The sequence below is a fragment of the Eptatretus burgeri genome, chromosome 1 (assembly GCF_056783735.1).
Source record: "Eptatretus burgeri isolate ZD-2024b chromosome 1, Ebu_testis_v1, whole genome shotgun sequence".
NCBI lineage: Eukaryota > Metazoa > Chordata > Myxini > Myxiniformes > Myxinidae > Eptatretus > Eptatretus burgeri.
Genome location: NC_140961.1, coordinates 47614659 through 47629307, shown reverse-complemented (window position 1 = coordinate 47629307; position 14649 = coordinate 47614659). Strand labels below are relative to the sequence as shown.

Sequence of the window (14649 nt, the reverse complement as noted above, 5' to 3'; positions counted from 1 at the left end):
GGCATCATCCCAACTGATTGGAAGAGGGGCCTTGTTGTTCCTCTCTGGAAAGGGAAGGGTGATTGCCAAGACTGCAACAACTACCGAGGGGTGACGCTGCTCTCAGTGCCGGGCAAGGTCTTTGCTCGGACAATTCTTGAAAGGGTTCACCACCATCTGCTTGAGCACCAGCGTCCAGAGCAATCAGGCTTTACACCAAAGAGGTCAACGATTGACCGTATCCTTGCTCTTCGTGTCCTCACCGAACACAGATGAGAGTTTCGGCAGGGGCTGCTTGCAGCCTATGTTGATCTCTGTAAAGCGTTCAATTCAGTGAATCGGGATGCCCTCTGGAGGATTCTTGGTCTTCGTGGGGTGCCACCAAAACTGATCGATCTGATGTCTGAACTCTACTCTGGTACTGAGAGTGCTGTGAAGTGTGGTGGTACCATCTCTGACTTATTTCCAGTTGTGACTGGAGTTCGTCAGGGATGTGTACTTGCCCCCACACTTTTCAGCACTTGTATGGACTGGATTTTAGGGAGGATGTCAGAAAGATCAAGCTGCGGTGCATCGTTTGGGAATGTCAAGATCTCGGACCTTGATTTCGCAGATGATGCAGTCATCTTGCGGAGACTTTAGATATCCTTTTGGGAGCCCTCGAGCTGCTGAATGAGGAGTCGGAGCCGCTGGGATTACGGGTTTCTTGAGTCAAAACTAAGATCCAGGCTTTCAATGACATCTTGGATGCTGCTGTCCTGTCTGTGTCTGTTTGTGGTGAGGATGTTGAGGTCGTGGAGAGATTCACTTACCTTGGCAGTGATATTCATGTCTCTGCTGGCTGCGAGTCAGAGGTCAATAGACGTCTGGGTCGGGCCTGGGGAGTCATGGATTCACTGCATCATGGGGTGTGGCGCTGCCGGTACCTGTGTGGGAGGACGAAAGTCCGAGTCTTCAGGTCCTTGGTGCTTCCAGTTTTGCTCTATGGATGCGAGACTTGGACTCTGACCAAGGATCTGAGACGGAGACTTAATTCCTTTGGTACCGGGTCTCTTCGGAGAATACTTGGCTATCGCTGGTCAGATTTTGTGTCCAACGAGCGGTTGCTGAGAGAGACTCGGATGAGATTTGTTACCTGCATAGTCCGTGAGCGTCAGTTGCGGCTGTATGGACATGTGGCTCGTTTTCCTGACGCTAATCCTGCTCACCAGATTCTCTCAGCGAGGGAGTCTCATGAGTGGAGGAGGCCAGTGGGCCGACCACGTTCCTCGTGGTTGCAGCAGGTTGACCAGCATCTCAAGGAGATGGGGATGGGCCTGGCATCTGCCTGGGGGAAGGCCAGACAGAGGCCCCTGGAGTACTGGCGGAAAGTGGACGCAGCGACTCGCTGTTCTGGCACATGCTCCCATACCTGACCTGCCCTGACCTATGATGTAGATTTTGAGTGTACATAAGAGTATGCCTCTGAACATTTCAGTAGTTCCGTTCGTGTACTGCCTTTTTGCTTCTGGTTGCATCATTGGTTAGGGGCGCAGCTATGCCACTACTGCAGTGCCCCCATTACCAGTAGACTGGTGCTCATTTTGCTGACCTCGGAAGGATGACAGGTTGAGTCAACCCCCTGGTGTTAATTCATTGGCCGACGGGGCTCGAACTCAGGACCCTAGGATCCCAAGCCACCACCTTAACCACTAAGCCATCACCAGGCTTATTTCATTGGTTGAAGTATTGTTTTGATTCCGACGATGGCAGCCATTTCGGCTAACATAACGAAGCACCTCTCTGAATCGCTTGCTCCATTTGCCAAGCAGCAAGGAGAGCAGCTTGCAAAGCGGTTGATATGGAACAACCAGCTTGGAAAGCGATAGTGAGCCGCTTGCTAACAGAGCACACCCCAGTCCTTGATCCGTTGATCACTTGCTCTGCTTGGCAAGTGGCATGCGAAGCAGTTGATACCGAACGGTTGACTTGACTCGCGATAGCAAGCTGCTTACTAACGTGACACATACCTGGCCACAATGCAGAAGGAAGGTGGGCAGGGGTATATCATTAAAGACTGGAAGATCACCTTATATGGTTGCAAAAATGAGTTGGAACTCCATCGAGGACAACAGGGAGTACAAAGCCATGAGAGAGAGAGAGAGACAGAGAGAGAGACAGAGAGAGAGACAGAGAGAGAGAGACACAGAGAGAGAGAGACACAGCGAGAGAGAGAGACACACAGAGAGAGAGAGAGAACAGAGAGAGAGAGAGAGAGACACACAGAGAGAGAGAGAGACACACAGAGAGAGAGAGAGACACACAGAGAGAGAGAGAGACACAGAGAGAGAGAGAGACACAGAGAGAGAGAGACACAGAGACAGAGACAGAGAGAGAGAGACAGAGACAGATATATATATATATATATATATATATATATATATATATATATATATATATATATATATATATATATATATATATATATATATATATATATATATATATATATGAAATGAAATCCATGGCAGATCCAACATGCGGTGAGCATTGCTGGAACTGTAGGCAAGCCAGAAGACTCGAGGGTGTCCCTATACAAACAACCTAAGTTCTCCAGGAAACCAGCTGTGGGTGAGACTTGGTCACCACAAGGGTGTAAGTTTAACAATTATACAAGGCTCGAACCGCTTGGCCATTCTTTCAGCAAGAGAGCAGCGAGACACTCAGGAGGACCATCTGGGCTGTGGCACACGCCTGCCTCATGACAATACTGTACTTTTCTTGATTATTTCTACAAACACGTAACATGGACGATATGGAGACAGGTTGTCCTTGTTAATTACCTCTGCCCACTGAAGGTGGAAGGAGGTTGTGTTTTCACCCCTGTTTGTTTGTTTTTCTGTTTGTTTGTGTGCAAGATATCAACAAAGGTAGTTGATGGATTCGGACTAAACTTGGTGGACATGTTGGGTGTGTGACAAGGACAAATTGATTCGATTTTGGTGAAGACCCGAAATTTTTTGAATTTGAAAGCGATTCTTCACCATTGAGAGATAAGGTCAAAAACGATACATACTATAGCATGATATATCAAAAAATGATTGGGCCTGATACGTTCTACTGGATCAGGCATTGTGTAGCAGAGGTATGCACTCTACCGAATGCCCTCACATTCAGTTCAGTGATGGACACCAAAATGAATTTTGTGTTTTAACCATTTACCACTCACTTTAATACATACATACATACATACATACATACATACATACATACATACATACATACATACGTAGTAGGTCGAAAATGGAAATCCTTCGAGTATATTACCAAAAGTGAGGTGGTCATTTCCTGGAAATGCAGTGGTTATAGTCTGTTGGAAATAATTGGTGCTAACCATCTGCATGGACTGAGAAGTCTAAACAGGTAGTTGAAGCAAGTAGGTGTTTCCTGTAGTAATATAATTAGTAGGGGGTGGGACTTCAAGTTCCATCAGTAAGCAAAGGATCAAATGGAATACAAGGCTTACAGAGAATCTGTAAAGCTTCCAGAATACCTGGATTGGAGGGATTGAGTAAAGGACAAGGACATTAAGAAAGCAAACACGTCCTGCAGGTGTTGATCACTTATCATGAGACCATCCAATTGTAAAGAGCAAACAGACGAAGTAACAGAATTGAATAAGGAACAAAATTTCGATAGATCCTTCTGTATGAGTACTCTAGAATAAAACAGATCAAAGGAAACGCCATGGATCACAGTGAGCACACCTTGGCAAGGTTGATGTAAGCCATGAGACGAGAACGATCCGTCGCTGACAAAGCCAGCACATTTCGACGAGTCAGCTCCCGTCGCTTCAAGCATGAAGGATCCTCCCAACCAAACCTGCCAGCAACATCACACGACCTTAAAGCATGTTCAACGTCAGCAGATTCTGATACTGACCTCACAATATAGACCAAATGATGGATCTGTGGTTTCACAAGATACTGCTATGGATGCTTATGTCGAATGCTGAGCTCAGGCTGAAACCTAACAATGAAGATAAGGAGGTGAATGAGTGAAGACATTTTGTACTTGGGAAGGTTTATGGACTGTGGATTAGATGATGAGCACATGCAACACAACAGCTTTGATTGATGGAGCAGGTTGAGTAGCTCGTGTCGTCGTGTGGATGATTTGCTAAAAGAGTGAAAAGACCACCAACCTTATCATCCTACAATGAACTTGCAATTGGTCACCGGGTTTGACACCAATACAAACATTCATTTTGGACCCTAGGCATCAAAATGCAACATTTATCAAACAAACACTTTCAAATGGAGCACCTCGCCGCCATCAGATGTGGCAATGAAAGCGAATTGTTGCTCCCAACTTGCCGGCTCAATGATAGAAGACGCCATTTGCATTTTTGCCAACTCCATCCCTACCTGTTTGGAATCCCATGCAGGCATAGGCAACTTGCTAGTGGTGTTAAAGCAGCAACCGCTATGATTAGGAACCTGACTCCTGACAAGAGACTCCCAAGGATAAGGAATCTGTAAAAGTTGCCAACCCATAGATTTGCCATCAGTTATTTGCCTTATCAATTCCATAAATTAGCGGACGATGACTTAAAGTGAGGAACACCTCAACAGAGCCTGTATGGTGGAATCAACACTTTGATGATGATGAGGGACAGTCTATTTAATATGAATGGGAGGGGGGGAGGTTGGGCCAATGCATACATGATGCAATCAGGGGGTGGTGAGGATCAAGGGCCGGGGTCTGGTCCGTTACAAACATTTTGCCAAGCACATCAGGCATTTCAAGGAAACTTTTTCTGACCTGCTGGAGGATTTTAAATTCTTATATACATGAATGAATAAAATGAAGGAAGGAATGAATGAACAGTCTGCACCTGCACTCCCCACAATCGGGCCCATAGAAGTTCCCCGTGCATGTGCACGTGCGATTGTAAAAGGCTTGGGGCCAGCGAGTCCGCACATCATTCTCATCCAAACTCTGGTCCGGTCCGTACGGTGCTTGGGATATTTGGATGTCACGGCACAATCCACGTCCTGTGGCCTCTCCACACGGAGTGCCATCTCCGCTCCACAGTGGGCAGCATTCCTATTGAAAAGATTGGATGTTTGTTACAGCTTCCACTTTTGTGTATTCAGGTCTCATTCGGACCCATGGGAGTGACAAAGATGGTTTTGTCAACACAAAGGAAACATAAATTAATCATTCTCAGTATTTACATTGTTTTTCTTCATAGCACTACATTGATGTATGCACATCCGATATACATACATATATATATATATATATATATATATATATATATATATATATATATATATATATATATATATATATATATATATATATTTGTTGTGTCTTATAGAAGCTAAACATACCAGCAATGGAGGAGTGGGGAGCAAATAGATGATTCACCACAACAGAAGCAACGAGATGGTATTCATATAATACTTACCCCATGCAGTCTTGAGAAAGACTTAGTGCGAGCCAACTCTTCTGGCGGCAAATTTGTAATTATTGCATCTATCAAAACTTCTGAGATAAATGTGTACAAATTATACTTTGAAAAGTCTGCTCTGGAGGACATTCATAAACTTTTACAAAGTAGTTTTATTCTTGTTCTCATGTGTTTTCATAACGACCAAGGCTGATAAAGATGCCAAAATAGATAATTAAAATATAAATTGGAAGATCGTTAAAACAACAAATTGTACTTCTACTTTTTCTTCTTCGCTTTTTTTTTTACCAGCCGAGCACAATAAAGGCTGATGCGATTACAATGATTCTGATTTCTAACGCGATGTAGTGACATTGTCTCTGGGCATTTGGCTTTGTTTAATTCACTATGTAAGTTCTGAGTCATCCAATTAATATGGGCGACATCAAAGGGTCATGTAACATGTGGTGAAGTCTCAATTTCCTCTGTTTAACGGTTTTTGATGTACACTCTTACTTACTATAACAGCTCACTAGAACTGTCACTTTATAACTGCTGGCAGTGATGACCGGGTACCAATATGTCCCGCTTTGATGCAACCCCACTTTGATCGGGCACCCGACCAATTATGTCCTCTTTATTCAATTGAATTCAGAATGGGATCAAAAAAAAATTAAATTAAAATCAAATGGAGGACCAAATAAAATAGGTCCTGCATTGGAGTCATCAAAAGGAACCCAAACAAGCAAAAAGCAAAGGTGAAGTCATCAGGAGGAATCTGGATAGGATTTGGGTTTCAGCTGCCACTTCTCTGCCCTCAAACCCATCCAGGCACAGCCAAGTGAGCCTCATTCAAAATTTTTTTTTAAAGAACACACATTCCAAAAATTCAAATAATTCTGGTTGCCAGACCATGCATCCGATCAGGTTGAAATTTAAAAATTGTATTCCCCATCACTACTCGATCATAATTGTGAAGTTTCACATCGATTGATTAAGCGGTTCCAGAGAAAACATTATTTAATATTTTCTTAAATCCAATATGGCTGCCAAACCATGTAACATCAATTATTCCTTAATAGCTTTGTACATACATGACTTGGGGAAACATTAATGTGAAGTTTCCCCTCGTTCTGTCTCGCTGCTCTCGAGAAGAAGATTTTTAGATGTTTTTGGTTAAATCCAATATGGCTGCCAAACCATGTGACCATGTGATGTCATATGTGTGAACCTTTTGTTCCTCATGGATAGGTGGTCATATGTGTAAAGTTTTGTATCGATCTGTTCAGCCATTTCAAAGAAGAAGATTTTTGAAAGTTTAAAAAATATATATATATATATATATATAAACCTTATATATATATATATATATATATATATATATATATATATATATATATATATATATATATATATATATATATATAAATCATGTGACCGATGACATCATCAAAAATGCTTTGTGGACAATTTTATCCCTGGATGACCCTGAAAATTATTCATACTGATTGGATGTAGCATTTTACATCATGTCATATGTAGGATGACGTCATAAAAAAATCACTCTCGTTCCCCATGAGGAGTACTTGCTACGTGCCAAGTTTCAATCTTTTCCTTGGTGTGGTTTCAAAGATACAGAGTTCCAAAGTTTTTTCGTTTTTCCAATATGGCTACCACACCACGTGACCCATGATGTCAAAATTATCGTTAGAATATTCCACATGAGTAGTCGCACCAATGGTGAAAATTTTGTCTCAATCCAACAAGTGGTTGTGGAGAAAAACATGAAAGTTCTGCACAAACAAACAAATTGACCCAAATGCACAATACCCTCTCCTTCGGTGAGGTTCAATATCATGCTATACATCGTTTTTGGCCGCATCACTAAATTAAGAAGAATTACCTTAAAATTTCATAAACGCTCGGATCTGGATCCAGATCTAACCCCAAAATCGAACTAATTCGTCCTTGTCACACACCCACTTGTCCACCAAGTTTCGTCCGAATCTGTCGATATTCTGAGATATCCTGCTCCGGGCAGACAAACAGACAGGGGTGAAAACATAACCTCGGTTCACCTTCGGAAGCAAAGGTAACGGGTTTGGAGGGAATGGTAGAGAAGAGGGGTCTAGGTTAGTGAGTAAAAAAGAACATGTTTTGTCGGTAAGAAGGATGGTTTAAACATGTTGAACCACGATACCTTTAAAGGTCTCGTGTCAAGAGTATAGGGTTGTACAGCAAGAGGCAGGTGATCCCCACAGGTGAGAGAAATAACGACAAAGGCAGAAGGTGAGAAACAAATATTGGACTTCGGAAGGTTGATGAACAGAAAATTACGTGGCAAAATATGGGCAATGGCAACAGCTGAAGGTGCAAGACCAGGTGAGTGCGTTGTAGTTGGGGAGACGTGGGTAGGGGGAGAAAGAGAAAGGAAACCGATTTATCTTTTCCATCAAAAAGAAACAAACTGTATCTTTTACCTTCTGCTGAAAAATGTCATTGAAACTTGGGAATCTTAGATTGCACGAAATCCAATAATGCAAGGTGGAGCCCAGGAGCCCAGGCCACAAGGGAAAGCCATGCTTCACCAAATTGTGTATCGAACCTTGTGTACATTTGGAATAACGAACATCCTGACAGAGTATGCCCAGTGGGATCTGAAGACCAACGTGAAAATGTAGTCTTCTTCGGATAAGTTACACCTGAGAGTGAAGTGAAGAAGTTTTAAAGTTCCAGATCGCGCTGTATATATCTTAAGTTTACCATCGTGTTGAAGAAAGGAGGATTTTCTCATTGGTTATTATGGAGTGGCAAACAAGGATGCAAACCAATTGTCAGGTTGAAAGTCCAGTTTCAAGATGTCATCCCTGCTTTTGCTCTTTTCTGAACAACTTATAGTGATGGTGCTGCAGCTTACATTCTCTGGGGCAACATTAGAGACAGCAAGGCTCAAAAGAGACTCCCTGAGTGAAGCTGCTGACTTACCTTTTGGAGCAAGCTCTGTGCAGTTGTACACTGCCTTGGGAATTGAGCCGCAGATCGCCGAACCACAAACAAGAGGAGAACAGCTTGAAGCAGCATGGCGATGGTCACAAGAGGAGTGTTTCCATATGGTGAGACCGGACAGGATTCCCAGCCTGGAGAAGCGAGTCACGGGAATCGGACAGCGTGCGCGCATTCCGCAAACCTGTCATGTGAGTAGCAGATCACAAGAGTGGCGTCAATGTCCGGCCATATAATTCTTCCTTCTTTTTGGGACACTGTCCTTTTTCCTTTCGAGGACATCCTTAATAATGTGTTCCGATTTTATTGGCATATTCGCCGTTAAAGTAAACTTTATTGAACCATCTCTCATGCTAATCATTCTCATTATCCGGCATCGTCTGCCACAAATGTCTACATGAAAAGGCCAGTGCCAAATCTCCAAAAATGTGGACTTTGAAAAATACCTCTAAAGTAAACAGTGTTCCACACAGAACATGTTTATCAATAAGTGTCACTGTAAGCTCTTACAAACCACTTATCCTATATGCCCAAAACTTTCCTTCTTTCACCAGAACTTAGTGCTCTGAAAGTGTAAACATTTCTTAACCTGCTTACATTTTGAAATCGACTTATTGAGCAGATCATTAACTTGATATGCAACAGCTTCCCCGATTACCACCAGTTTGTCAATTTGCAACAAATAATTTCATGAAATGTTTTTCTCCTCTTTGATGATTGGTGTCGTGACAGCCGCTTGCACCTGATTCTTGTATGGATGGCTACCTGTATTTCTCTAATTCCTGAAAACAATCTATCGTTGGTTGTTTTTTTTTTTTTCCCGTTCAGCACGCACAAGGCAAAAAGTGGAGAACCTTTCCAGATTGTGCTGCTGGATAGATGATTGTTTAACCACAAATTTTGACATTTTGCGGACACACTAGATATAGATATGGACCCCAGAAAGGTCTTCCTCAGGAAGTGTGATCCGAGATACAGCGCCTTCTTTAGCCCGACTCTAATTTTGGCTTTGCTTATATATTTACTACATACGCAAATGTGTCAAATTTTTTCACCTCCCCTCCCTCCTCACCCCCCCCCCACCCCTCTTAGATTCACCATACTAGGGGAGAACCCATCCTGATGGACAGATTCATTCCCTCACTTTTATGATGTCGATGGCATATGTTATTTCCCTCGCCGGAGGAGACAGTATTGCATTCGGGTCCGTTTGTTGGATCGCCGAAATAGGTGACCCTTATTGGCAGTAATTCTGTCTGTTTGTTTGGATGTTTGTTCGTTTGTCATCAACATAATTGGTAGTAAACGTGGGCGGATGTTGACCAAACTCGGGTGGGAGGTACATCTTATGACCTCGTTCTGTGGAAATTGTGATGGTTGCTAGGGACTTTTTGGATCCCGAGCAACAACCAAAAAACCTTCAAAATCGGTACCGTTCACGCGAAATCAATTCCCAAAGCCATTATCCCACGTAGGGTTATGAAATTTGGCACGAATGATCTACAGGTGATACTCTATCAAATATATTCCGGTTTTTGTGATATATGGAATACTTTACCCGCAGCGCCCCCTACAATTAGGGTATGCGCGAAAATTGGCGAAATTGAAGGCCCCCGAGCGACCAGGTGAGTGCATCGATACGAATGAAACTTTGCAGGTTCATGGTACTCAATGAGTACTACAACTTTGCCTCAGGACATATTGACCGATTTCGCTTAGATCAGCGGTCAAAGGTCAATTAGTGCAAAAATCGATAATAAGCGAGAGCTGGAGGTGCCTTCATGCCAAATGCTACTCCTCCTAGGGTTATGGTCGGATTGTCATGAAAATTCACACTAATCGTCTGGAATACATTGTGCACAAACGATCGAGCCAGATTTTCGATTTTGATCTTTGTTCACCCACAGCACCCCCTCGAACTTTGGGGATTTCCGATTTCAAACCGCATTTTCGGTACTTTTCATTCAAATGGATACCGAGTAGTTATCAGGAGATGGAACTGGATGAGATTTGATATGCATAATCTTAAGGTGATTCCACATCCATAATATGACATCCATTTTGTTCTATATCTTATAGTTTCCATGCTCGGCGACCCATCGCCTCCTACCGGCTTGTCTGTTAGATTCGCTAGATATCCCTTATTGTCGGGTTTTCCATCTGTCTGTGTGTGTGTCTGCAACGCGAGACTCCACAGCACAAACCAGCAAACCGGTTTCGATGAAACTTGGCGAACAGGTGCCATATGGGCTGGGAGTGTGCGCGTTTGAGTTTCGTTGCCCGGTTGCTGTGCAGCGGCCGAAAAACCACGTTCACTATTTTCAATACTTGTCCTACAGTTTTGAATGTGGAGAAACGAGACTTCGGAATTAAACACTTCGAGATATTTAGAAAATTTTACTCGAGCCAATTTTTGATTTCGGTTTTATTTTTGAAATGGCAGTCCTTAAAAAATAGGGTGTCTATTTACCGTCATTTTTTATGAGGAGTGCCAGTTGGCAAAATGAGCAATAGGAAAAATCTTGCCAGGCAGAGGAACAATTGTATGTGAACCAATACGTCTTGGCAATGAATCTTCGGCGGTGGATCGGTCAGAATGAAAAGCATCGTATCCAGCGCTTCGATCCTAGCGGATCCCTCGTCCCCTACCGGCTTGTTTGTTTGTTTGTCTGTCCGTCGAGAACTTTTGTGTTTTTCTTCGCAACCACTTGTCGGACTGAGACAAAATTTTTATCGTAGGAGCGACGAATCATGTCGATGTTTTAATGATAATTATGACATCATAGGTCACGTGGTGTGGCAGCCATGTTGGAAAACCAGAAAAACTTTGGAGCTCTGCAGCTCTGAAACCACACCAAGGACAAAAATTGAAACTTGGCACACGGCAAGTACTGCTCATGGGGGATAAGTGTGATTTTTTTATGATATCACAGGTGCCTTCGTTATGACGTCATAATTGCATATGTAGAACACTACATCTGATCAGTATGAAAAATTTTGAGGGTCATCTCAGGATAAAATGGTCCACAGAAAAAAAATTGATGATATCAGTCACGTGATTCGGCAGCAATATATATATATATATATATATATATATATATATATATATATATATATATATATATATATATATATATATTCCTGGTGTTGGCGCAGTGGTTAGGGCAGCGGCTTGGGATCCAAAAGGTCCTGAGTTCAAGCCCCGTTGGGCCACTGAATTAATACACCAGGGGGTTGACTCAGCCTGTCATCCTTCCGAGGTCGGCGAAATGAGTACCAGTGTACTGGGCCGGTGTATACCCCGGTTAAAATAGGTGTACCAGATCCCTGTGTCGCAAGAGGCGACCAGGGTTGCGTCAGGAAGGGCATCCGGTGTAAAACATGTGCCAAATCACTATGCGGATCATATGGATGATCCGCTGTGGCGACCCCTAACGGGAGCAGCCGAAGGAGGAAGAAGAAGATATATATATATATATATATATATATATATATATATATATATATATATATATTTTGCGGACACACTAGATATAGATATCGGCCATAACATAACACAGCGGCCATAACATAACAAAATGACGGATCACTTTGGTCTCATCGCCAGTGATCACTGTTCACTGTCTCCAGCATGTCCTGTGTGATCTCCAAGCGGAGTTGCTTCTGCTCGATCGTTAGCAGCTTTGGCACGAACTTCGCTGAGATTCCTCTTAAGCCCAAATCCTCAGTCACAATGGAATGAACGGATCCAATGCTGACGCCTGCCTCATCTGCAAGTTCTCTGATCGTGATTCGACGATCCTGCATCAGAAGGGTCCTCACTTGGTCAATGACGATCTCATTTCGGGATGATGAGGGCCTACCAGAACGTGCTTCACTTTCCACTGATGTGCGACCATCTTTGAAGCGGTTGTACCACTATTTTATCTGTGTGGTGCCCATTGCTTCGTTCCCGAAGGCCTGTTGAATCTTGTGGATCGTTTCCACTTGGGTATCGCCAAGCTTTACACAAAATTTGATGCAGTAGCGTTGTTCAAGTTTTTCCGTCATTTTGTCAAAAACGAAAATCCGACGGCGCTCGCTTACACTTCCTCACTCATCAGCGGTCTGTCGGTGACTGACAGCTTCTGCAGGCGGGAAAATATTCACGCATATGGATTAGGATCGCCTCATACTGCACCAAACCACGCCTCCCGAGCTTCATTTGTTTACGCATGAAAAATTAAGGTTGGATACTTTTTGAACACACCTCATATATATATATATATTTTTTTTTTTGATTTTTTTTTTTAACCTTCAAAAATCTTCTTCTCCAAAACGGCTGAACAGATCGAGGTGATGCAAAACTTTACAGATATGACGCCTGTCCATGAGGAAGAAAACATTCCCACCCTATGACATCATCGGTCACATCGTTTGCCAGCCATATTGGATTTACCCTGAAAGCTTTAAAAAATCTTCTTCTCAAGAATGGCTGGACATATCGAGGGGATATTTCATACACATGTTCCCCAATGAGAATACCAGGACGTTCACAAATAATTGATGCCACATGGTCTGGCAGCCATATTGGATTGAATGAAAATGTTAAACAAATTATATCTCTTGAACCACTGCATCACACGACGTGAAACTTCACAATTATGGTCTGTCAGTGATGGAGAATATATGTGTCAAATATCAACTTGATCGGATGCATGGTCTGGTGGGCCAAATTATTTAATTTTTTGAGTCTGTGTTCTTTTTGATTATTTTTTGAATGGGTTTTAGGGTCGAGAAGAAGCAGCTGAAATGTGAATCCTGTGCAGGTTTCTCCTGATGACTTCATCTTTGCTTTTTGCTTGTTCAGGTTCCTTCTGATGACTCCTTTGCAGGAGTGTACCTATTTGGTTTTCCATTTGATTTAGATTGAATTTATATTTTAATCCCATGCTAAATTAAATTGAATAATCATAAACGTCGTGGGTCAGGGTCAGGTGTCCGATTAAAGTGGGGTTGAGTCAAAGCGGGACGTCTTGGTACCCGGTCATCACTGCCAGCAGTTATAAAGTGGTAGTTCTAGTTATGTGTATTATTAATTACATAACACACCTGTACACAAACACCACACAAATTATACTGCACAAAACTACACAAACACCACACAATAACAAGTCCTGGCAAGGGTCTGCAATCTCTGCTCTTTCTAGTTATGTCTTGTTAAACCCACTTCCACCAAGTGGTGTGAAAAGATACACATTTACCTCGAGAGAATTGTTGGCCTCCACAATCACAAATTGGCTGGCAGGATGGCTTAGAGTAGAGGTATGTACACTTGCCTCGAAACGGTCTCGCCTGGGTTTGAATCCCGACCCAGCACTAAGCTGTCACAGGCAGGATGGATCATCAATGTGTGTGCTGTCCCTCGATCGGATGGACGTTAAACTGGGCGTCCCATGTGCTGGCATTAGCTGGTACATGATAAAGATTCCATGGTCTTTGGGGAAGAGTGGGTGAGCTATTACCGGCACCCTGAACAAATTACAAATTCCCATTCCAACCTGCTGAGGCTGTTGCATCATTGGCACAGCCATGCCCTTAACCAATTAAATGACTCCACCTTCAACCCTGCAACCTTTTAATGCATGCAAAATAATTATAAGAAGACCAGTCCAATTTCTGGGAGTGCTGATATTTTTCTCTCTCTCTCTCTCTCTCTCTCTCTCTCTCTCTCTCTCTCTCTCTCTCTCTCTCTCTCTCTCTCTCTCTCTCTCTCTCTCTCTCTCTCTCTCTCTCTCTCTCTCTCTCTCTCTCTCTCTCTCTCTCTCTCTCTCTCTGTCTCTGTCTCTGTCTCTGTCTCTGTCTCTGTCTCTGTCTCTGTCTCTGTCTCTGTCTCTGTCTCTGTCTCTGTCTCTGTCTCTGTCTCTCTCTCTCTCTGTGTGTCTGTGTGTCTGTGTGTCTGTGTGTCTGTGTGTCTGTGTGTCTCTCTGTCTCTCCCCCCCCCTCTTACATTTTCTCAAATTTAACTCCGGCTGATAGTAGTTCAGTTTATTGTGCACGTTATTAATTATTTTCCTCCCATTTCCACAAGTGCGTAATAAATAGATGACACCTTTATTAAAACTGATGCTTAATTTTCGAACTGCTTTACGTAGTTTGTTTTCGTTTTGTTGTTGTTTTGTTTTTGTCATGCTGAACTCTGCTTTTGCTTTTATGTACGATCACGCTGTACACAGACTGTAAACCAAAAG

The 14649-nt window shown here is 42.8% G+C and overlaps 1 protein-coding gene across 1 annotated transcript in view; it reads right to left on the bottom strand.

The window, feature by feature from the left end:
* Nucleotides 1–8564, bottom strand: part of TYR (tyrosinase) — a 31549-nt gene extending 22985 nt beyond the window's left edge. Inside the window, exons 1-3 of the mRNA XM_085882897.1 lie at nt 8402–8564; nt 4856–5067; nt 3726–3840 (exon numbers count right to left, since the gene is read on the bottom strand). Of these exons, the coding sequence (XP_085739023.1) occupies nt 3726–3840; nt 4856–5067; nt 8402–8497 (423 nt within the window). The 5' untranslated portion in view covers nt 8498–8564. The remainder of the gene's footprint in view (nt 1–3725; nt 3841–4855; nt 5068–8401) is intronic.
* Nucleotides 8565–14649: the final 6085 nt, after the last annotated feature.